The sequence below is a fragment of the Pavona decussata genome, unplaced genomic scaffold, assembly GCF_977016875.1.
Source record: "Pavona decussata unplaced genomic scaffold, jaPavDecu1.1 SCAFFOLD_15, whole genome shotgun sequence".
Lineage (NCBI taxonomy): Eukaryota > Metazoa > Cnidaria > Anthozoa > Scleractinia > Agariciidae > Pavona > Pavona decussata.
In genome coordinates this window covers 16,675-40,535 of record NW_028145438.1, presented here as the reverse complement: position 1 = coordinate 40,535, position 23,861 = coordinate 16,675, and the positions used below count along the sequence as shown (strand labels likewise).

Below are 23,861 nucleotides of genomic sequence, written 5' to 3'. Positions count from 1 at the left end.
AAATTCGTGTTTGATATTAAAAATGTTACCCTAGACAGGATGGCGGACTTAAATGTGGTTTTTGGTCATGTGTGCCAAACGTTTGGTGTTAGGGAGTTGAATGCGTATCAAAGAGAAGTCATAGTGCAATTTGCCACCCTTCTCTTTAGGGTCGTTTAAGGTTGAAGTTATAAAAGGGAACAAAAGTATAACAACTGACTCGACGATCGCTTCTAATGATGAAGAATGTAGCTGGGACATGCACACAATAAAACAATGGACTGAGGCACACCATTGCAAACTCTGGACATATTTGAGCTTTGTTTGCGCAAAGGAACTTTTGGAACCAATGCGACCATTCGCTGCTGCTCTACAAGGCCACCTACTGTAGCTAAAGTATACTCGAAATGAAATCGAAAGTCGTCGTTCAGTGGTACAGTACTGGAAGCGAACAGTGGCATTACCTTTCCTGGGAATAATTTTCTCAATTCTCGCTTCAGCAAAGAAAAGCAGGCACATCACGAACTCTGTCCAAAGAAGCCATGGCTTCTTCACGATTTCTTTAGAATTCGGCTCTTATATGAGTACAAGCAGCAAACGTGTTAAATTGTAAAAGATGTGAAAACGAAAACTGCTTTATCATCAGGTTGAATGTCCAAGTGCATGGTCTCTCGATATCAAACGTTGACCGTAAAAGGTCAGAAAAAAATGCGTTTAACAAAGTGCTGAGAAGATTTCGGGCTTCGGTCTTAGTCGTTGTAATCCGACAACTGTGTCAGTAATAAAATCTAGTTAGCTTTTATTTATTTGCCTGGAATCACGCCGTGGTCATCCTGGCTGTTTTGTCTTTTTTCATAGTAAAGCGCGCGCGTTTCATAAATTAATTTGAGGGTAAAAAAATAAATGAACTACTTTCCGGCTTGATGGTGTATTACATGCTCTAGATTTAGAGCAAAAGTTCTAAATGTAGTTGTCACTCCTAATCTCTACGGAATCAAAGAACGCTTTACATTCGTCATATTTCACTCTTATTTTTGATGTTGAAATGCTTCCAAACAATAGCGTGGGTCCACTGCTTACTATAGAGTGTTTAACATGACGTTACGGCGGCCATGTTGGTGTCCCAAACTAAACCTCTGAAACTCTATTTTTATGCAAATACTTTCTTTTGTGTCAGTAAACCAATATGGCCGGTAGTCACGTGGATGAAAACGCTCTATATAAACCACATACGTGACACTGTCGTCAATGTTATGACGAAATTGTGTTTTATGTTAAAATATAAACGAGCATTTGGTTTTATCAACTGCTTTATTGAGGTAATTAGGCCAACAAAAAATATTAGAGAGCTCACGTGTTACTGAGTCCCTTGTCACAGCTAATCAAGGAATTGTGGGTTGTTTGTGTTTTATATAGTTAGCAGTGGACCCACGCTATTGGTTGGAAGCATGTCAACGACAAAAATAAGAATAAAATATGACGAAAGAAAGGCGTTCTTTGATTTCGTTGAGATTAACAGTGCAAAATACATTTAGAATTTTTGCTCTAAATCTAGTATTCTTTATGCTTAGTCATCTAGCTTGTCCTCATACGCGTCAAAATGTGACAAAATGCGGTTTGTGGCACTAGTGGTTTCAATGTTGGCGTAATACCATTTTAAGTACTTTCTTAAGCGTTTCAGAAATTAACTTGAGGGATAAAAAATAAACGAATTACTTTCCGGCTTGATGGCATATCACATGATAATTCCCTCAGTTTAAAGATCCTTCTTAAACTTTTAGATTTGCTCTCGAAGCTAACTTTTCATTTTTCGGACAATCTTTCGGCCCCGGGCTGGGTTTGATATACCAACCGGTCGAGGGGGTCTATTAACTAAATCTTCGGAGATAGCGGACAATTCAGATTGCGTAGAACGCCAAGGTCGTTAAGGTCGGTATATATTAAAAGCTATTATACAGTTTCAATTAACATTGTCAGACTAAAGCGTCAATCTTGGTCGACAAGACCTGTGGGTAAAATGAGATTTTATATTAAAAAAAAACTTACTTTACCCAAGCAATGCGATACACACCTTTATCAAGGCGGGAAATGATATACGATACGATAGAAAAGGCTAACACATTTTCTATTAATTCTTAGGGGAAGATTTTGTTGATACTATCCCTCTGCCTACTCCACAAAACAAAGGTGCTAAAAGGCTGATGAACACAACAGAACCTAAGCAGGTGAACTCCTCAGCACAGCAGAAATACAGGAAGCTGCAAGACGAACTGGAACGTGAGTTTTACTTAGTTTGTTCAAAGGTAGTCAAAATCAAATTGACCAACTATGCCCCTCGTTAGCAAGAAAACCAATTTCTTTTCAATTCTGCTCAGCTTAAGGTTTTGAGGGATACCTGTCATAAAAGGTTCGTGATCTGCGGAGCAGGTTCTCATATGAATAAGCCTCTGAAAATACTACAGATCAAAGCGTCAAAATGATGTACCAGTTAATTCTTTATTTCCAATGAGTGCTGCTGGTATCTAATCGTCTGGAAATAGAGGTTTCTGTGTTTCTGCGTTTCCGTCGATTAGCTATCCCTCGGCTAAGCTCAGAATACACCGTATTCACAAATGGCGGATGCGCGGGAAAAAACTGGAACTAGTCATCAAAACGAGGCGTTTTAGGATAAACAAAAAATAATTTGCCTGCGACTACAAGCTCACAGAGAGACTATTTAGCTGATAAGCTCTTAAACAGCAAGTTTTTCAGATCGCTGGTTTTATTCCGAACGAGAGAGGTCTAGTGTTTCTTGATTCGTTTCTTGTAGCAATCCCAAATGCAAAATAGACAATCAGGGAAACAAATCGGTTAGAGTTTTTGTTTCCGAAGGATTCAACTTTCGAGCGCAGATGGATAGAGATACTACAGAAGTTTGTTTGGCATGTCTTTCGGAATCTGAAGGTAAGATAGGTCTTGAAGGAAACAAAATGAACATACAAAAGGATGCATTTCTAACGAAAGTTGCATGATCAACTTCGTATCGGACGTTCCGAGGACAAGAGAGACTACAACCATTTGTCTAAACCGCTATAACAACAAGAAAAAAAAGACGAAGACGACAACGAAAAGACGTGAAGGATGTGGAGAGAAACGGCTGGACGAATAATTTAAAAAGAAGCAACATGTGAACCAAGACTTGTCTGTTTCGATTCATTGATACTGTAGCCGTACTGTAAACAACAAGCAGAGAATGCAGTCCCCTCAAAATTCATAATTTGTTAAATCAATCAAGTCATCAAAATCCAACTGTTTAATAATGGAACAAGCTCAGAAGGAACATTTCTTGCCTGAATGAGAAAATTGTATTCTGTGAAACAGGGACTAGAGAACACAGCATTGTGGCTTTTTAACCGGCATTTCGGTTGAAATCATTAAAGATTTGCATACTTAATTAGGTAATTTGTCAGAATTAGATTATCGTATTTCGCTTTACACTGGGTTCCTAAACTTGCCATTCCTTGTAATGCAGCTACAGTATAACGCATTTGAGAGTGACATTCCTGAATTTCCTTGCAGGATCGTTTTCTTAAAATTGATACCTTACTTCCAGTAGTTCGTCTTGACTTTGGTAACTGCCACATTTTCAATGACTTGCATGAATCTTGGCCAATCTTGCGATGCATGATATCTTTTTTATTTCGGGGGAAAAGCGCCTAAAATGTACCAAAATATTTAAGTCTTGGCTCACATATTGCTTCCTTAGTTAAACTTTTCTTTCATTAGCTTCCCTCCACCTCCTTTTGTTTTCGTTTTTTAGGCATTAGAGCTGTTCACAATAGTAGGAGTCGGTTTTTGTAGCTGTTGTGATCGGAACTTCCGAGTAGTAATCACCACGCAACCCTCTTTGGAACTGCGTCCCGGTTTGTAGATTCATTTTCTTTCCTTCGAAACCTGTTTTAATTCCTTTTCCAAAAAATACATTCATTTGAATAAACCTTTGTGGCTCCTGCTAGAGTGAAGATCTTTCTAACAACTTTTCATATTTACTGTAGACATTACACTCGAAGGTTTGAAACAAACAATCTAACTCAGTTTTTCCCGTGAGTGTCTAGTTTGCATTTGAGATTGCTACAAGAAGCCAACCAATAAATAATAAACACTAGAACTTGAACTCGTTCGGACTAAGTGATCAGAAAAACTCAATTTTTAGAAACTCAGCACTTATCGACCCTCTAGAAGCTTACATTCGCTGGAATTTTTTTTTGTTTATCCTAAAACGCCTCGTTTTGATGCGTAGTGCCAGTCTTTTCCGCGCGTGTCCGCCATTTGTGAATACGGTGTATAAAGCGGTCTAGTCAGTTATGACCCTGATAAAAGGCGTTTCTAAATATCCTCCCAGAATTTGAGTGGGTATCAAAATTTTTATTTTCCACATTTTCTACGGGAAGTTTTCTTAAACTGCAAAATTCGTTTATGCATGTTTTTCTGCTCAGTGACTGAAACAATAAAACGATGCAACTTTGACATTGTCTTCCAAGTGATAGCGCAGTTTTTGACAAGTTGTCTTTGACAGCTTTGTGCTTTAAATTCTTAAAATTCTTTAAATTGTCTAAAATGTTGCGTGCAAATGAATATTTGTCCGGAAGTGCGATTTAGACCTAACTGTCACCATGATGATATGCTACGCTGTTTTAAAATGGAAATTGAGGAAATTTTGAATGTCAAAACTTTAAGGTTCTCTATTTTAACGCTTACTACGAGGTTAAATTGTAATCTTATTGGGACGAAGGCTCCTCATATAGTCCGTCCTATGAAATCCCCCCCCCCCTCCCCACCGCCTCTCCGCAATCAGTTAAGAGTCCAAGGTAACAAATCAACGAGTAAATATGACAACACACCATTTTTGTTTACGCAGAAGAAAAGTTGACAAGCGCCAAACTGAGGCAGGAAACAAGAAAACAAGCGGTCCAGCTTCAGGGTAAGTTTGACGTATGTTACCAATGACTGAATGTCAAAATTTTAAATCTCTCTATTTTAAGGCTTACTACGAGGTTAAAATGTTACCTTATTAGGACGAAGGCTCCTCATATAGTCCGTCCTATGAAATCCCTCCCGCCTCTCTGCATTCAATTAAGAGTCCAAGGTGACAAATTAACAAGTAAATATGACAACACACCATTTTTGTGTACGCAGAGGAAAAGCTAACAAGCGCCAAACTGAAGCAGGAAACAAGGGAACAAGCGGTCCAGCTTCGGAGTAAGTTTGACGTATGTTACCAATGACTGAATGTCAAAATTTTAAATTTCTCTATTTTAAGGCTTACTACGAGGTTAAAATGTTACCTTATTAGGACGAAGGCTCCTCATATAGTCCGCTCTATGAAATCCCCCCCCCCCCCCCCACTGCCTCTTGGAGTCCAAGGTAACAAATCAACAAGTAAATATGACAACACATCATTTTTGTTTATGCAGAGGAAAAGCTAACAAGTGCCAAACTGAAGGAGGAAATAAGGAAACAAGCGGACCAGCTTAAGAGTAAGTTTGACGTATGTTACCAACCCCTTTAATAACGGCAGCAAATTGGAGGTGTAGACACTCGAGGTGACATTACTTCAGTGAAAAAATCATTCAGGCGCAGCTTCTCATACATTCTCTTAAATGACATCGAAGCCATGCTATTACAACTTGCAAGCTAATCATTGACGTTTTTTGTCAGCGGATTAATCAGTTTGTTACCTGTACGCATTTGTTGTTAAAATCAAACGGAATGTCGTGAAAAATAATTGCGGCCGAAGGGGAAGTTTCGTACTTCTTGTTTTCGCCGGACTAATTTAAAGATTTGTTGAATTTAGAAATTTCATTCGCTTTTTTTGCTCGTGCAAACAAATGTCCTCCTCAGAATCTTTGAATCTCAAGACACAGAAGTGCCGAGTAGAGTTGGAATTGAACGGTAGTCTGAGTTATTTTTACCAAAAAAAAAAAGCTTTTTGATGGCTGCGGAAAAGTCTTTTTCGTTGGATCACTTGGTCGATGCGATCCCTAGGCATGCTCGTATTTTCAGTATCTGTTGGAGTTGAGCAAAACCTGACAGAATTAAAAATGAATTGAAAGGAAAATCACAAAGTATCGCTTCTTCCTCCCAGCCTTTGATGCAAAATTTATCCTTGTCATTTCATGTTTGGAGAAAATTACGATATCCTTGTAAGCCAAGGGCTTAAAGTGGGAATGTGACCCTTGAATACGGCTTACATCAATGTCAGCTAGGGAATGAACGTGCTCTGTTTGAATGGTAAGATCCCGTAAAGTGCTGATGTTTAAGTTAGATTTTTTCATCATTGACCTCAACACTAGTGCAACGCAACGTCACTTTAAATTATAAATTCATGTTATTTGGATTCGTCGCGATTTGTACAAGTGCGTTAATTTATAGAGTGTTGGCGAACTGACCAGGAATTAAACTATGAGGAAAGGCTTTCATCTTGAACACTTTAAAAAAGGAAACGAAATATTTACTGTGCTGTGCCTAAAGGTCCTTCAAAAGTTCTTCCGGTTTTACCGTTGTTGTTTCTCGGGAGAAGGCACGTGCAGGGTCACTATTGTAATTTTGTTTTAGTTGCTTTAAGTGGAGGCCGATCACCGCAAATTCTCAGGTGTGAGTTGTTTTTTTTTTTTTACCAGGTATTTTTTTTTTTTTTTTTATTTAAACACCTTCCTCAACGAAGTTGTAATGTCGAGGCCTGTGTGGCAAATACCTATCCATAACGAAGTCGCGTGGTCCCCCACTCCCACCCCTTGGAGTCTCGTCAGAAAATGAAAATTCGATTTTGTTCCGCACGAGGAATTGTTAATTATTTTCATATTAATTCGATTAGTTCCGCAGCTTGTGACATGCCGTAAGGGCCATCGTCAACTATTTTTGCTCATCTACAAATAAGGTGCTACAATTTACAGCTTTCAAGTGAGGCAATCCACAGCCCTAATCCGACGATTAAACTGTAACACGTACTTGAACGTACCAGAATCCCTGCCGCCACACTTGACTCCTGCTTTACAAACGTTATTGCCATTTCAAATGAACTTTCTTGGTTTCCAAATGTCCTGAAAAGCATCAATTGCTACAAATTTATAATGGATACTTAAATTCACCCGCCAGCACATGCGACAACTTAAGGAACCACTTACACAATCCAAAAATAGCTCTTGAACGCTCTGTGTGCCTATGTTTTTTTGTTTGTGTTTTTTTTTGTGTTTTTTTTTTCTGAGTTGAGTTGCTCTGAACCAAAATCGAATTCAAAATACTTTAAGCTTTTAAATTATTTTATATGTTCACTATAATCTTTTTAGGTAAAATCGCATTGGTTGGTTTACTTATTAAAATCACTGAAGTGAAGACGTTTTTTTTCTTCTTTATTTTAGTGTTGCTTGGCTTTTTATGTTATTAAACTTTTAGCTTATCTGTGGTTGTTTTTGACACAGTTTCTGTAAACAAAAATCGAATTCAAGGTACTTTAATCTTTGAAATTATGTTTTATGTTCACTAGAATCTATGTAGGTAAGTAAAATCGCATTTTGTGGTTAACTTATTTTTGTGGTTAACTTAAAAAATCATTGAGGTGAAGAAGTTTTTTCTTTCTTCGATATTTCAGTGTTGCTTGGCTTTTTGTTATTAAACTTTTAGCTTATCTGAGGTTGCTTTTGACACAGTTTCTGTTGTGACTTTGGTTAGACCTTAACCACAAAATTATATCGCGTTGAGCAATACTGCAATACAAAATGGTGTAGCTATGTCTATCTCGTGTCCGAAAACAATCTATCGTCGTAAGTGATGGTGCAAAATATTTTATCGAACGCGATTATCAGGTGTTAGTTCGGTGGTACACTAAGGAACGGTTCAAGTGAAAAATCTATTCACTTTAACTTTAGCTTAATTCCAGGACAGAATTGCAATTCATCTCAAACCAATCTCGTACCCAGAGTCTTCAGGCTTTTTGGTCAGCGGGGCAACGCCGGGAAGACTCTGGGGACATCGAAAAAATTCAATTTTTTTGATTAGCTGTTCCGTAACGGTTTCCATTGTCTTACCGCAGAAATCCTGCGGTAACAAAATTCGATGTCCCCAGAGTCTTCCCGGCGTTGCCCCGCTGACCAAAAAGCCTGAAGACTCTGGGTACGAGATTGATCTCAAACCTGCTGTGTAAATATCTTCGAAGTATGAATTTACAAAATAAGTCAGTTTTATCCCGGGATTGTTACGTAGTTCTGAGCACCCAGCCCCGGTCAAATTCAACACAAGGAACACGCCCAAACATAGGAGCATAGAGCATAGTTTTGAGAGCATCGCTTTTTGGTCCCATGCCCATGCTTCTATTCCACCTCCTTATAATTTTCCTTGTTGATAAACTTACCCACCAAAAGGGGGTCGTGAAAAATAAGCAGATTGGCTGATCTTAGCAGCCAACTAAAGAATTAAGGCTAATGAAAATATAACAACTTGCGCAATATAATTTAATAAAAATCAACCCTATTGTTAAATTTATCATCATGTTATCATGTTAAGTCTGTGAATGAAATCAAACGTCTTTAAAGATTGAAATTAATTTTCATTTTCAAAGGCATGTTTTTGCAGATGCTAAGCAATGTTGTCAAATTTGTTACAAGTTCCAGAAACTATAAAGAACTGGTAATGACGAGACTGTTGCTTATTTTAAAAGAATAAGTTACTTCGTAAGAACTATAAGGGAGTTTCAACTTACCAGTCGATTTAAATGTTCTTACAACATAGCCAGTCTTATATTAAAGTCTTATTTATGCTGACAGTTTCGATGACTGTCAGCCATGGATTAAAGAAAGCATATACATTAGATCGAACACTCCTACTATGAACAGGATCGAGGGAGCCTATCAGCTTTCTCCTATATGGACACAAGTGATCTCCACCCCTAAACCAGGGTGGGGGGGGGGGGGGGGGGAGCGGGCGTCTAATGAGTGACTTTGCGCATTTATCGCAATAATCAACACCTTCAAAAGCCTATTTAAGGCTTCTGGCACTTTTCATGCTTTTCAAGTTTTGATAAAGATGGCTGACAGTCATGGAAACTGTCAGCATAAATAAGACTTTAATATAAGACTGGCTATGTTGTAAGAACATTTAAATCGACTGTTCAGTTATCTAGCCTGATGAATTTCTTCAAGAGTTTCAACTTAATTTCAAGAATAGATTCTGTTCATATCCATCGAGCACAGATTACTTTAAACCAGTGAGTGGACGAGTTACTTTAATACAGAAATCTCATACCGTGACCGTGATTCATTTTGGTTATTTAGCTACATTTTTCTCATCATTTGTTTTACGAAATCCATTTAAGAAAGCGGGTTGTTTGTCAGGGTTGAACTCAGGATTGTCGGTAACAACAACAAGCAGATTTATTCGCCAACACAAGAAGTCTTCACAGCTCACAGATTCTTGTCACACAGACTTCAGCACATAGCTCTGGCACACAGCCTTTACACTTGAATCAGGACACAGCTCTGGCACACAGCGTTTACACTTGAATCAGCACACAGCCCTGGCACACAGCGTTTACACTTGGATCAGCACACAGCTCTGGCACACAGCGTTTACATTTGAATCTGGCACTCAGTGTTTACACTTGAGTCAGCACACAGCTCTGGCACACAGCGTTTACATTTGAATCAGCAAACAGCTCTGGCACACTGCGTTTACATTTGGACAGCACAAAGCTCTGGAACACAGTGTTTACACTTGGATCAGCACACAGCTCTGCCACACAGCCCCTACACTTGAATCAGCACACAAGTACTTTAAATAGGTCCGGCACGCAGCCCTTTGAATAGAATTCTTAACACACTGTTTACACTTCTCAGAAGAAAACTCTCTCTCAAACTGCTAAACTCGCTTACTTATGTAGTCGGGAAACAAGGTTCTAGAACTTTTTAAAAATCTATTTTCAGTATCATTACATCACTATGCTATTTAAAGGCAATTTTGTAAACCATCACTCAGTATTATAAAATGTTCTGGAATGTTCCATAGAATAAAAGACAATTTTCGAAACAATTTGTAATTTTAAGGTTACCCTATACCTTCAGAGGTATCTCAAACTATACCAAGAATTTTGAAATAAAATGAATTGTCGAATTTTTCACGACCTCTAAATGCGAGCGTCCGAATCACCTTTGAAAGCTACAAGTCAAAGCGAATTTTGTTTTTCGCTAATTTAATTTGCTCCTCAGTTTCTGGACCCAAAGCGCTAAAAAGGTGTCTGCTTTTTGCCATATTCAACCGCAATGAAAAGTTATAAAGTATTTTCGAAATAGGATGAAAAAAATGTGGAGTAATCGTACAAAAATCGCTCTCGGAGAAAAAATATTTTGAAAGAAAAAATTCGCAGACACGTTTTTGTTGTTTATATCTTAAACTAGCTACTGTCCAAATTTGAAGGCAAACGAACAAATTCCTTTCGAGTTTTAGCTCTTTTTAAAGTGGCTCCACCAGGTGGAAAATTGATTCGAGAAAACAGCGCTAAAAATTCGGCAATTCATTTTATTTCAAAATTCTTGGTTTAGTTTGAAAGCCAGCTCTATAAGCTTTAATTTGATATAAGGGTTCAGGTATCTACAGTTTAAACCGCACGCGCTACATCGCTTGGACGCGAGACACCTCTGAAGGTATAGGGTAACCTTAACTTTTTTTTTTTTTTTAACAACAACAACAACAACAACAACAACAACAACAATTTATTTACAGATTTAGATTATATGAAGGGCTTGTCCCGCAAATAGCCACAAAGCTAGTCGAGGCGGGACAAGACAAAAAAAATTACAGCAAATTACCAACATTCTGGAAAAACGGAAAACTTAACTTTACATAATAACGCAGATTTAGATAAGGCTATACATCAAAATTAAAGTAAATTATATGTAATTTTTTAGTATCATTAATATTACAATATAAAAGAGAGGAAAAGGGAAAAAGGAGAATCAGATTATACTGGCAAAGAGAAGGACATGGATGATCAGTTTTTCATTTGGTCTATTATCGTTTCCACTTCAATATAGGAGTCTACAGTTTCAAGTGTATCAAGTAACTTTCCTTTTAGGGATTCTTTAAAAGATTTTTTTGTACTTTTTTTTTAGAGTTGCAGGTATCCCATTCCAAATCTTTATCCCAACACGCGAGAATGCATTTCGTGTGGCATTAATGCGAGATTCCTTTGTATAAAAATGATCAAAGGTAGAGGAACGCGTTTTATAGGAATGGACACTAGAAATTCGAGAAAACAGATTCAAAATATTTCTTGGGGCAGTGTTTTCGTTTATATCAAACATGACGTTGCAAACGGATTCATAATACAAGAATTGTACTGGTTGTTTCAAGAAGTTTCTTACATTGAATTTCTTACCTTGTGTTGTAATTGCTCAAGACATTGGCATCTCCTCGTGCATGTCTTAGAAAATAAAATGGAGTTTTTACTCTTAGGCTATCAAGATCGGGAAGCAAGTAGCCTACCGCGCTATAAATTGGAGAAGCGTCCACGTGGAATGTGCGTCATTATATCAACAATGTAAACTTTGAAGACCATGGGGAACGTGGAGGCGCCGAATTCGACGAGAAAGCATTGAAACAACTTTTCATGGACCTTCTTTTTACGGTGCATGTGTTCAAAGATCTGCAGCGAAATCAAATGTTGAGTGTAGCGGCCAGTTTTGCGAATAACGATCACAGCAATTTTGACGCGTTCACATTTATCGTCATGTCTCATGGCGGGAATAGAGATACCATTTATGGCGTAAAGGGAAGATCCGCCAGGGTGGAAGATTTGATGTCTGAATTCAAGGCGGCTAACTGCCCAACGCTTCGAAATAAGCCGAAGCTGTTTTTTATTCAGACATGCAGAGGCTCTTTAAATGAAACGTTGTCCCCTGTCTTGGGTGATGCTGATGTTAACAGCACCCCGGCGTTTGCCGGTGACTCCACTCTACCAAGAGGGGCGTGTCCACAAGAGGCCGATTTTCTTCTTGCCTTTGCAACTGCGGCGGGCTATAAGGCCTGGCGGATTCCGCAGACTGGCTCCCCGTTTATTCAGGTAAGTGCCGGAATAATTGGTAGTGCTCATGCATAAAGAAATATACACAATTTTCAAGCTACAGTTGAAATAAATAGACTTGCCTCGTCTTAACTCCCCTATATTAAATAGCAGGGAGAAAAAATATTTTCTCCGCCATGGACGACTTTAAAAATCTAATCTACTGTTTTTATCTCCATACGCTATTATGACCGTTTTAGTCCGTTGTGAGCAAAATTTCTGTTTTGTTTTAGGTTGTGTATAAATAATATACAGATAGTTCTTTTTCAAAACATAGTTATTTTCAGGAATAACACAAATTGTTTAAACAATTGTTTCTTAATCAGTTAATAATAGCCAAACGAACTTTTGACGAAATATACGTTGCTTGAAAAAATACTACACGCTAAGAGAAATTCTCTTATCCTATCAATTTTTCCCGATTACTTTCGAATGCATTTAACGTGGATAAGAATCATAAATGTCGAGTTAAGCACAAAAGGTTAAATAGACAAATGACCATCGCAGTTATAAGCGTTATTTTAGGAGAGAGAAAAAGGAAAAACAAAAAAGAGCCATGACCTCTGCGATACCGGTGCAATGCTCTACCAACTGAGCTATCAAGCCAATGGGAGCTGGTCGTTTTGTTCGTAATGTACTCATGTATTTAAGGACGGTGCCTACTAATACCGAAGTATTTTTGCGCGGTTTATGACTATGCGGGAAAAGCAGATCTCAGCACGGGCTATGGAAATCCAAAAAGAAAATTGGGGGTAACCACCCATTTTTTGGAGATAATTAAGTAAGGCCCCGGCTTCTATATAGGCTTCCTAGCCTTTAACACATTTAATCTTGTAAATAGTTTAGTAGATTGTAATATTGTGTATCATCTTTAATGTATTTATGCTGTATTATTATTATTTTTTTTTTTGGGGGGGGGGGGGGGGGGTTATGGCAAAATAAATGAATAAATGAATGAATGAATGAATGAATGAATGAATGAATGAATGAATGAATGAATGAATGAATGACTGACTGACTGACTGACTGACTGACTGACTGACTGACTGACTGACTGACTGACTGACTGACTGACTGAATGAATGAATGAATGAATGAATGAATGAATGAATGAATGAATGAATGAATAACAATTATTCTGAAAAGCAGTAAAATACAAAGCAATGTATGGAATTTTTTCCCAAATTGAAGCTTAATTATCTCTAAAAAATGCATGGTTACCCCCAATTTTCTTTTTGGATTTCCATAGCCCATAACCGCGCAAAAATACTTCGGTATTGGTAGGCACCGTCCTTAAATACATGAGTACATTACGAACAAAACGACCAGCTCCCATTGGCTTGATAGCTCAGTTGGTAGAGCACTGCACCGGTATCGCAGAGGTCATGGCTCTTTCTAAGTTCTGCTTTCCCCGAATAGTTTTAAACCGCGCAAAAATATCCCTGTATTAGTAGCCACCACCCATTGGAAACCCGAGTATCACGAGATGCGCAGAACGTATGCGCAGTAACAAAAGTAGGCACCGTCCTTAAACAATACTTCGGACACATTTTGTTCTAAAATTGGCGTTTTGAACCCATCCTCAGACTGATAAATGCCAATTTCATTTGTACTTTTTCTTTTTAATTCTTTCCTTAGAGTTTGGGTGGAAGCCATCAGAGAACACCACCACAACCATCATCTTCTTGATATTTTAACTGAAGTTAACAGACGCGTGGTAGCAAGAGAAAAAAACCAAAGAGTGCCAGTTCAGGTCCCGGCGCCTACCCATACACTGCGACACCAGTTGTACCTGTGAAGTCACCAAGAGAAGCTTAAGGGATTGGATGTGATAATGCTTTAATAGACAATTACAACACTGCGCACCTTTTCCCTTTCGTTAGTATTATGTTACATACACTCGGGCGGAAAATGTACGGTAAACGAAAGAGAATTGTAGATTTTGGAAACTCAGTAATCTGATTGCCATAGTTTACGAAAGGTAGTATTAAACCTTATTTAGGTTCTAGGACGTTCTCTGGATCCATTAGGGAGACACGAAAAGATAGAGGAAGAGGTTTTCAACTAGCCTCTGAGCTGAGAAGTTGTACCTCATGTTGATTTATTTAGATATATGTCTAAGAGCATAGGTCTTGTTTTGGAAGTTTTTACTGAGAACGGGTCAGCGCTCGTTTCTGTACCCGGAAGGACTTTAATTTTATGTTTCTTGATTTTTAGAGTCTTACAGGTTCAGTAGACAATCAAGTTGTCACTGTAAACCTTGCTTGATGTGACCGGCTCCTGATTAACATCTTTTCAGCAGAATAGAATAGGCCGGCGGCCTCAAACGTTAGCTTTGACTTTATTTTTAGTTAAAAAAAAGATAGTATGTCTTTAACATCATACAGGAAAAATGTAACGTGCAATTTAATTTTATCTATAATTTGCTTTTAGACATTAGATATTCAACATTATTTTAGGTAGAATTCCTATAAAAAAACAAGTTAGAAGTAAGCTTAAATCGTGGCCTTAATTATTGTTGCCCAGAGTCTACATTTACATCTTTACTTGGCAAAGACAAGTCTGTTACAATAAAGGACTGTTGATCTCGAGACGCTGAGTTTATTTATCATTGCCTACAGTTCAGCGTGATTGTGAACCAAGCAGAATTTCGGTGAAACGGATTACAAAAAGGAGGAAAATATCGAGGCTAGTTAAGGATGGTGCCTACTAATACCGAAATATTTTTTGCGCGGTTTATGACTATTCGGGAAAAGCACATCTTATTAAGGCCTGTTGGAATCCAAAAAGAAAATTTGGGGTAATTATGCATTTTTTAGAGATAATTAAGCAACAATAATTCTAAAAAGCGCCAAAGTACAAAACAGCGTATGGAGTTTTGCCCAAATTGAAGATTAATTATATCTGAAAAATGCATGGTTACCCCTAATTTTCTTTTCGGGCACTGTTCCAATAAAAAACATTCCCAAAAGTCTGTTTTAGCCGACATCACCGTTGAGAAACCCAACTTTCTCGGACCATCGCGAGATGCGCAGAACGTATGCGTAGTGGCAAAAGCCGTAGGCACCGTCCTTAAGGACCTTGAGGTGTCTGAACATAGTTTGCGTGCGCGCTTTACAGGTTAAGTTAACAATGGTAATTGAACTGATTTGAGTGCAGTTTGTGATTTCAAATCGATCTCGCACTGCGCGCTCGTTCGAGTTTGAAATCACGCGTATGATTTCAGACCAAACTTACACGGCACGAAGTTCAATTACCACTTGATTACACCCATTTTGAAATCACACAGTTAGCTTGTACAGGAAAGCCATGAAATTTGATTGGTTATTATTATTATTTCATTTTCATTTTGATGGGCTAGGAAAAGGATGCGATTAAGAGCAAAAAAATAGTGCGATTCGCGAATAAATCGCACTGCTGAGAGCTAATCATATTGCAAGGATCACGAGTGATTTCAAAATGGTTGTAATAAATGACGCGCACTAGCGTTGTGCTATGCAAATGCGGCGTTGATAAAGCGATCCCTCGATTTTATATCAAATGGATCGGCAAAGATGATTTTTGTTCTTGAAATAACTCGGGGGAGTGTTTACATGATACCGGCGCGACTTTCATTCCAGTACGAGTTCACTCCAGTTCCCTCTTGCGGCTCTGTATTCGTTTACATGATACCACCACAAAATCTCATACCGGAGCGAGTCATACCGGTGCGAGTTCACCCCGGTCACCGTCACTGGAGCGAGATTTTCATTCCGGCACGAAAACCCATTTCGTTGTCATGTAAACGCAGTACGACTGTTCTTCCCGGCGTAAAATCACTCTCCCGGGAGTCTGGAACGGGTACCACGTACGTAGTTTTCGACGTCCAGTCCAGTGGAAATGTGGAAATGAACTGTTTTCTAAAGAAGCGCTCGTTAGAATTTAGTGAAATTTGACAAAACAGTAGTGCTCTAAAAGCTTAACTCGTGGCAAAATCGCTGGAATTTTAATACTAGTGTGTCGGCCCAGGGTTCGGCCTCCTGGCATTTAAAGCAACTTTTCAACAACGGAAAACATAAGTATTTGATATCCTCATTCAAACAAATTTAATGACTTACACACTGCTTAACAGTGATTCTTTAGCAGACGCCTTTCTTCCAAAAATTTATAGTCGCAATTCAAACGCAACGCGTTTTTGGGTATTGCTTACGATATGTGAACTTGTGGAGTAGTACATTTCACTGATGTGCAGTCCATGGACTTCCTGGATCAAGCTGCTGCAAACCTTAAAACTGGGCCCAGTTGTTCGAAAGCCGATTAATGATAATCCCCGATTAAAAGGTAACCGAGGTTTTTATCTCGCTCGTTTAGAAAAGTCAAAACTGAAAGGGGAAAATCTTTTGCAAAATACTTCTTGATTAGTAATTAACTCGAATCAAACTTCAGGTTAACCCAATATTTACTTACACGGGTTAGCCCTTTGATCAACTGGGCCCTGATAATTACGCAGTGAGGTAAAAAGTATAAGACAAGATGGCAGGATAAAACATCAGCAACAATCGGAAACAAGATGCACTTCTCTATTGTCTTGATCTCAGCGACTCCACAACACGTCTTTGTGAGAAGATGCCTGCACAATGGAAACTCAGAGGTGAGAATCCTGAAAGTCCCAAAAACATGGATCAAAAAAAAGATACTGCCTCCAAAATTGGACAAAGAATTTAATATTATTTATGAAAATAATCGTAATCTTTATCAATACGTTTTCGGTGGTTGTCTTAGCTGAGACACCTACTCCCAGTACCGGGGTGTTCGAAAGCTGATTAACACTAATCCCCGATTAAAAGTTAACCAAGGTATTCATCTTGCTTGTTTAAAATGTTTTTAAATGCTAATTTTAAGCTAATGGTAATGAAAAGTCTAAATTAAGACTGCCGGACAAAACTCTGTTGGAAAAAGGCTTATTGATTAGTACTTAAACTGAAATCAAACTTCATCTTAATCTAGGATTTGCTTAGTCGGGCTTTGAACAATTGGGCCCAGATCTCTTTCCTTTTCCTCTTTCCTTTTTAAACTCTCTTCTATTTTGTTTATAATAGTTGTCGCAATTATGCCGATGTAACGTACTGTTTATTTCGCTGTAGAGGAAGTCCCTGTTTTTGACTCTCTGTGAAATCCCAACTTGTGTTACCGTTCCTGTAGTACTAGAAAAAAAATGACGTGCATTTTTCTACTTTAATTAAAGCTTTTTAGAATTAGGCCCGTTTAAACAGTTTCAACATTTGACCAACATTCGTTCAACAAAAGTTGAAGGGATGTTGAGCAAATGTTGGACAAATGTTGAACGAAGTGTTCAAACAGCTTCTACACCACTCAACATTTGCGAGAGCAAAGGAAATGTTGAATCGATGTTGAATGAAAGTTCAAACCAGTTTAAATTTGCTTCAACAAGCTTTCAACATTTTTTATACTTTCAACAATGTTGAACGAGCTTTTCAAACACCCCTGACATTTGGTTCAACAAACTGGTTGAACGCATGTTGAATCAAATGTTGAAACCGTTTAAACGGGTCTTTATTGTTGATTAATTATTTTAATATACAAAAAATGTGCGACATATTTTCCTAAATGCAAAGCAATGTATGGCGTTTTTTTTTTTCGAAATTAAAGCCTTATTGTCTCTGAAAAATGTATGGTTACCCCAAAATTTCTCTTTGGATACCAAGGGCACTTGCTAAATTCTACTTTCTCCGCATAGCCGGTTTTAAACCGCGCCAAAATATCCCTGTGTTAGTAGGCACCACCCATAGCAAACCCGAGAATATCGAGATGCGCAGAACGTATGCGCAGTAACAAAAGTAGGCACTGTCCTGAAAGGTTGTCACTGAAAATGATGTGGTTCCCCTTGCTAAGATCTGCTTTTTCATAAATTGTTCAAAAAAAGTGTTGTTTTAGGAGGCACTGTACTTATATTAGGCGAGATTTATGATTTATTTTAATCCACAGATGCAACCCAGCTCAACCGCTATGAAATGAACAAACACCCCCATGGGTACTGTGTCATTATAAACAACATACATTTCCAGGACAAGAACATAGCGGATCTTAAAGGAGCCGAAGAGGACGAAAAAAGGCTTAAAATTCTCTTCAGAGCTCTCAAGTTCGATGTAATTGTCAGGAGGGATTTGAACAAACACGAGATCGAGGGGGCGGCCGAAACGTACGGGGGCAAAAACCACCGCGATTTTGACGCGTTCCTGCTCATTCTGATGTCACACGGTGGTGATCGAGATCACATTCTTCGCGTTGATGGAAGAGAGACAACCATGAAAAATCTGATGGTTGAGTTCCAAGCGAACAAATGCCCGTCACTCAAAGGAAAACCCAAAGTGTTAATCATCCAGACTTGCAGAGGCCTCATTAAAAACACCACTGAAACATTCCTATCTTCAATTGAAAGTATCAACGCTGTGTCAGCTCAGATGGATAATTCACCTTTTGCACGTCCATTCTCTCCCGACTCCACCCTCCCAATTGCAAGAAGTGAGTTTCCTCCGGAAGCTGATTTCCTGTTGGCATTTGCGACTGTGCCAGGTTACGTAGCCTTCCGTTCTCCAGAGTCCGGCACTTTTTTCATACAGGTTTGTTTAAGCATGTTTTTGCTTTATGCGCAGCATATTAGCGAATTAGAAGGTTGAGCCAATATATTGAGTAGTATAAAAGGTCTTGGAAAGGCCAAGAGGAATTTAGGTTCAGTTTAGAAACGGATGTTAAGCCTCGTACAACACCCTGGAGTAATGACTCTGGCCATAAAACAAACAAACAAAAAGGAACAACAATATAAGCTTATTAGAACACAAGACAAATACACATAAATTGTAGGAAGTGCAGGGAAAACGTATGCGAGGAAGTTACAACCAATTTTAAGTTCTTGATGATTGGTCAACAAACTGTCACGAGCGTTTTTAAATCATTCCGAAAATCTTACGGGACATGTTTTTTAGTTAAAGTAGATTTTACGCAGTTTAGAAAATTCCGTAGTCTTTTTTTTTTTTATCGTGAAGCAGTTCCTTTAGGTGTTTAATACCTGTAGTTCTTTCGACTCTGAAATGAGCTTTAACTTTTGAAAGTTCGAACAGTAATATCCTCAGAATTTCCTCCTTTTGAGTTGTTGAAATACTTTTGGCTGTGGGTTGTTTAAGACAACTATCCCTCGATAGCTTTTGAGTTCTGTCCGTAGCTTAATGAGTAAGAATGTTCTATTAAAATTATGTTCATTAGCAACCGTTTGGTTCACTTGATGTAGAAAAGATCTCGAAAGGTAGCAGGACACTTTTCGATCAGGCCGCGGTTATTCAAAGAGGGTAAGTCGCTTTCCAGCGGGTAAAAGTTGGGGCACATTCTATCCGCTGGATATCGATTTAACCACTGGATAACGTTATCCAGCAACCAGGCCCAAGGATGGAGCTAAATTTTGGTAAAACCATGAAAGGGTTTTCGAACTAGCTAATCCAAGGAAACTGCATTACTCTTCTTGACAAAGGTACAATATGTGGCCTGATTTTCTCTCTCTTCAGGTTACGAAAGGAGAGAGGAAGATTAATAAATTTGCATTTTTGTCCAAAGAGCATCGAAGTGACGCATTAGAATTGTTACAGTGTGACGCGCCTTACCGCGGCCACCCAACAAACATTTTTTACAAGTTAGCCAATTAGGATACCCAAATTTCATTAACGGTCAGGCCTCCTTGTGAAGTCCAACAGGCAAGTGACGCAACAACGAATTATTGAAAACATGTTTTGTATTTTATGGCTTACTTGTAAAAAAAAGTGTGTTGGGTGTCCACGGTAAGACGCGTCGCACTGTAATAATTGAGCGGTAAAGACTGCAGTGTTTAAAAGCAAACTCTCAGAGGGTCCTGACAGGGGGTACTTTCTATAAGTAGTTTTTGAAGATCAGACCAAACGAAAATATTTTTAGACGTAAGCTTTTGTATTTTTTTTTGGTAAATAATAGGTTTATTTTAATTGACACGCCCTCTTGGAAACAGCTGGGGCCAACGTTCCTTCATTCATTCGTTCGTTCATTTGTTCAGACACTTTCAGCTAATACGAGGGAATACCCAGCAACTCCAGACAGTACTCGGAAGAAACAGCGCTTTTCGTGGTTAAATTATTTGCTGTGTTCCTGTTAAAAAAGGAAAAAAAAAAACACCTCGTAGAAGGCGTTTTAAACTATCAGGGTTAGTGTCCTTTCTTTAACCAATCAGCAGCCGAGCAAACAGCAACTTGACGTGGTGTTACTTTCTGCACTTGCCGCATACTTTTTCCTGAGATCTGATTGGTTCAATGCGCCATTTGCCTATTGCATACATTTGTGACGTTAATATAGTAAACACAATAAAATCTGGTAGACCACAGCCACAAACCGATTAGTAGTGCCGGTTCTCTTGTAGACCTGGATGAGCAAATTAATTCAAATACAAAATACTGACGGCAGACTGATCCTAACTCAGGAGATTTATATAGGACTCGTATCACACAGCATCCGAACTCTACGTTTTTGATTTTCCTATATCATTTTCATTTTCAATCAGGCTTTGGTTGAAGTCATTAGAGAACATCATGATCCTCATAATTTACTTGACATTTTGACGGAAGTCACTAAACGGGTGGTTGATCATCGGAAGAGGTACCCTGAGTGTCCTGTGCAAGTGCCAGCTCCTGTTCACACACTGACCAAGCATCTGTACTTATAAGTGTACTGCGAGGACTGAGAAACAATATTTTGTTTGTATTGTATATATTTGCTAACTCTAACGTACTGAAGAAAGAAGCATCTGTGAAAACCCAGTGGCTCGTTGACCGTTAAGGAGACTGTGTCGGTTGTTCGTTTTTGAATAATTGTATTGTATATTTGTTGTAAATAATAGTTGTTAACTTAGCTCGAACTGGCTTAAAAATTTGTGGGCAATATTTCCGCGCGGCTCCATACATTAATTAATGTCTACATTCCGGGACTCAAAGTCTATCCGCGCTCGCCAGTTTTGGAGGAGGGTAACGCTTGGTTTTCACTGGGACATAAGCTTAACCAGAAGTACAAACACTGCTTTAGCAAGTGAGAACACCTGCTACATAAGCATAAGCACAAGAAGAAGGAACACGTTCGCTCTTCTTGTGCTTATGCTTACGTTGCATGTTTCACTTTTAAGAACGGGGGTGATATACGCACACTCACAAGCACAAGGCAATCAACCGTTTCGTCCACCATTTAGCTTAACATCGAGGGAAGTTGGTATCGAGAACTCTGTCAAGAAATGTTTTTTTTTTTTTGCGCGTGTGTCTGTCCTTATGCTAATGTAGCTACTGCTCTCACTTGCTTATCTTTATGCTTATGCTTATGCTTATGCTTATGTCGTATTGAAAACCAGCCTTTAGTATGACATTGGTGCAGGCATAAATAATGTATGTCCTAAAATCTTTCAATTTTTCTCCACTAAAGACATGACCACGCGCTCTATGAGTAATTAGTCATATTGGGTTTGGTATGCTGAGTATCTTACATTATTAAAATCTGACTCATTGGATAACAAAGTTCCAGAGGTTTGATTGGTTTAGCGGCCATGGTATATGATCCATTATACCATGCCTAACAAATATGGTAAGAGTACCGATGAAGGGAAAAAAGAAAATATCACTAAATCAGCAAGAGTTTGCGACTTTCCGTGGTTCTTTTTAATAAAACAATTATTCCACTCGCGATTGTTGGATACGATACTTTCATCCAACGCGCGCTCAAGAAATAATTGTTAAACACTGCTAACAAATTATACCGGTCACAGAAAAAACAAGTGCTATCTCAAATAAAAAGAAACCCCGTTATTTTCATTATAGCGGTCTTAAAGGCGTTCAATGTAGGTAAAGGCCCTAACATTGCCTAATAGCGAGTTCCAATGGGAGAGGCCAAGCAGGACATTGACTTCAGACCGTACGTTTTAGTGCTAAAACTGGGAAGAGTAAAATTATTTTTTCCTGTTAAATTTATTGTGCTCACCTTAAGAATGAATAAATTACTAAAATTTTCAGGTGTTTAAGAAATAAAAGATTTGAAAACAATGACAAAAATGTCCTGAATTCTCCCATCCGTTCACAGACAGCCCAAGCTCAATATCAGAGAACCGTTGAATTATAAGGATTTGTATGGGAATACAACGGATTTGTGTAAAATGGCAGAAACTAACATAGTTTTCTTAATAAAATCAACTTACCCTGTTTCTACTTGTATTCTTTGTCATTTACCGGCTTTTCAAGCCGATTCGAAGCGATTTCTGTGAGTTAGCGTCATTCGGGTTTCTACTGCTAAGTGTAACGAAAGGCCGAACAGTATTTCAGCCATGCAAACGGAATAAATCTGTTGAAATCATCCCTAGTGTCCCAATTCCTTTATAGAATCAAAGTAGAGATGCATATCTATCCTGCCAGTGCAACTCCGACTCAATTGAAGCCGTATCACGTTTGCTAGAAAGATTTTCTTTCAAGTCAGCTCGCTTCTGAGATTTCGAAAGATGCGCGGCCAGAACGCCATGGACACATTGAACGTTGGAACAGCACGCTGGGTAACAAAGGTTCCCTGGCACGGGGGGAACAGCGGCCAGCATGCAGTTGCCCACAGGCAAACAGATTTGTTCCCGGGGCCTCCTCGTGTTTTTTTTGTCAAGACCGTCGAAAGACCATTGTTTCCATCGACAATCAAAATTACTACCAGACTATTCAACCTAAATTTCCCGTACAGAATCACATATATGGACAACCTGTTGTCCTTTTTCCCAGAAATTTGGAACTTCCTCGAATTTTCCGTTCCATTGGTCAAACCATTTCGCCGAATGCCCAGGGCCCGGTTGTTCGAAAGCCGATAAACGTTAATCCACGATTAAAAATTAACGGAAGGTTTTCTGCTCGCTCGTTAAAATTGTTTTTTAACTCTAATTTTAAACCAGTGGTAAAGAAAAGTCAACGTCAAAACTGAGGGACAAAAATCTTTTTGAAAAATCTTTATTGTTATGTAATTAAACTCTAACCAACTGAATAAATTTGCGATAATTTCTACTCATTTAGTTTGTGTAATGTGGTCGAACTATCCAGGAGCTAACGTCGTAGGAGCGGCTTTAAGAGAGAGGAAACTAAATCATCATGTGTTCACGTTTTTCATATAACCTTGAATGGTGATTACACGTCGTTGTTTTGTAGATGACGTGCAGAGCCAGTGTTTTGCTAATTAAAACTATTGTTTTCTAACGTTCTTGTTGTGGTCGTCGTCGTCGTCTCTGCACGTCCTAACGATAACGAAAAAGTCACCTGAAAATATATCTTTATTTCATTTATGCTGCCTCACGATTATTTCAACTCGTTCAACTTCTACAGAAACGGCGGACTACCCAGAAATAAAAATGCCGCTCCCACGACGTAAGTTCCTGGATAGTTCGGCCACATTACACAAACTAAATGAGTAGAATCGCAAATTTATTCAGAAAACGCAAGGGTAACTTTTAAATCACGTAAGAAACGTATGGAGTGGTTGATTGAACTAAAAATGTCTTCTGACGATTCCCGTGTCTGCAACGTCGTATAATTTGTTGGAAGCCTCCTCCCTATTTTCCCTTTGCACCTTCATCCCTCCCCTCCCTTACCTCAATGCCATTTTGTTAGTTGACTTCAAACCATTTCAGTGTAACTTACACACCAACCTCGTTCCCAGGGTCTCTCCTCTTCCCGCCCGCGAGAGTGAGAAGAGAAAGTCCCCTCTCTCTGGCTCTTGT

At 38.7% G+C, this 23,861-nt stretch overlaps 3 protein-coding genes across 6 annotated transcripts in view; all 3 read left to right on the top strand.

Annotated features, from left to right (window-relative positions):
* Nucleotides 1–14,658, top strand: part of LOC146487517 (caspase-3-like) — a 165,602-nt gene extending 150,944 nt beyond the window's left edge. The window contains exon 15 of one of the 2 annotated variants that reach the window (XR_014856871.1): nt 14,197–14,658. The gene's annotated coding sequence lies outside the window, so the exon portion shown is untranslated. The remainder of the gene's footprint in view (nt 1–14,196) is intronic. The other variant, XR_014856870.1, reaches the window with a different exon arrangement.
* LOC146487518 (uncharacterized) lies at nt 1,962–11,723 on the top strand. 3 transcript variants are annotated; one of them, XM_085084294.1, is made up of 5 exons: nt 1,962–2,256; nt 4,877–4,939; nt 5,155–5,217; nt 5,433–5,495; nt 11,461–11,723. In XM_085084294.1, exons 1-5 carry the CDS (start codon nt 2,181–2,183, stop codon nt 11,547–11,549), a joined length of 354 nt encoding a protein of 117 aa, XP_084940420.1. In that variant the 5' UTR covers nt 1,962–2,180; the 3' UTR covers nt 11,550–11,723. The 3 variants fall into 3 exon arrangements, with proteins under 3 accessions (XP_084940420.1, XP_084940438.1, XP_084940431.1); XM_085084312.1 differs by lacking the exon at nt 4,877–4,939 and having other exon boundaries at nt 2,099–2,256; XM_085084305.1 differs by lacking the exon at nt 5,433–5,495 and having other exon boundaries at nt 2,102–2,256.
* Nucleotides 14,659–17,311: 2,653 nt separating the features above from the next.
* Nucleotides 17,312–22,161, top strand: LOC146487516 (caspase-7-like). The gene is made up of 2 exons (XM_085084278.1): nt 17,312–18,687; nt 20,643–22,161. Exons 1-2 carry the CDS (start codon nt 18,079–18,081, stop codon nt 20,802–20,804), a joined length of 771 nt encoding a protein of 256 aa, XP_084940404.1. The 5' UTR covers nt 17,312–18,078; the 3' UTR covers nt 20,805–22,161.
* Nucleotides 22,162–23,861: the final 1,700 nt, after the last annotated feature.

Excerpts from the sequence above, each read along its gene's own strand:
- LOC146487516 (XM_085084278.1), top strand. The coding sequence starts at position 18,079 with ATGAACAAACACCCCCATGGGTACTGTGTCATTATAAACAACATACAT. Across the intron at positions 18,688-20,642 it reads CCGGCACTTTTTTCATACAG|GCTTTGGTTGAAGTCATTAG; the intron begins GTTTGTTTAAGC and ends ATTTTCAATCAG.
- LOC146487518 (XM_085084294.1), top strand. The coding sequence starts at position 2,181 with ATGAACACAACAGAACCTAAGCAGGTGAACTCCTCAGCACAGCAGAAA. Across the intron at positions 4,940-5,154 it reads ACAAGCGGTCCAGCTTCAGG|AGGAAAAGCTAACAAGCGCC; the intron begins GTAAGTTTGACG and ends TTGTGTACGCAG. Across the intron at positions 5,218-5,432 it reads ACAAGCGGTCCAGCTTCGGA|AGGAAAAGCTAACAAGTGCC; the intron begins GTAAGTTTGACG and ends TTGTTTATGCAG.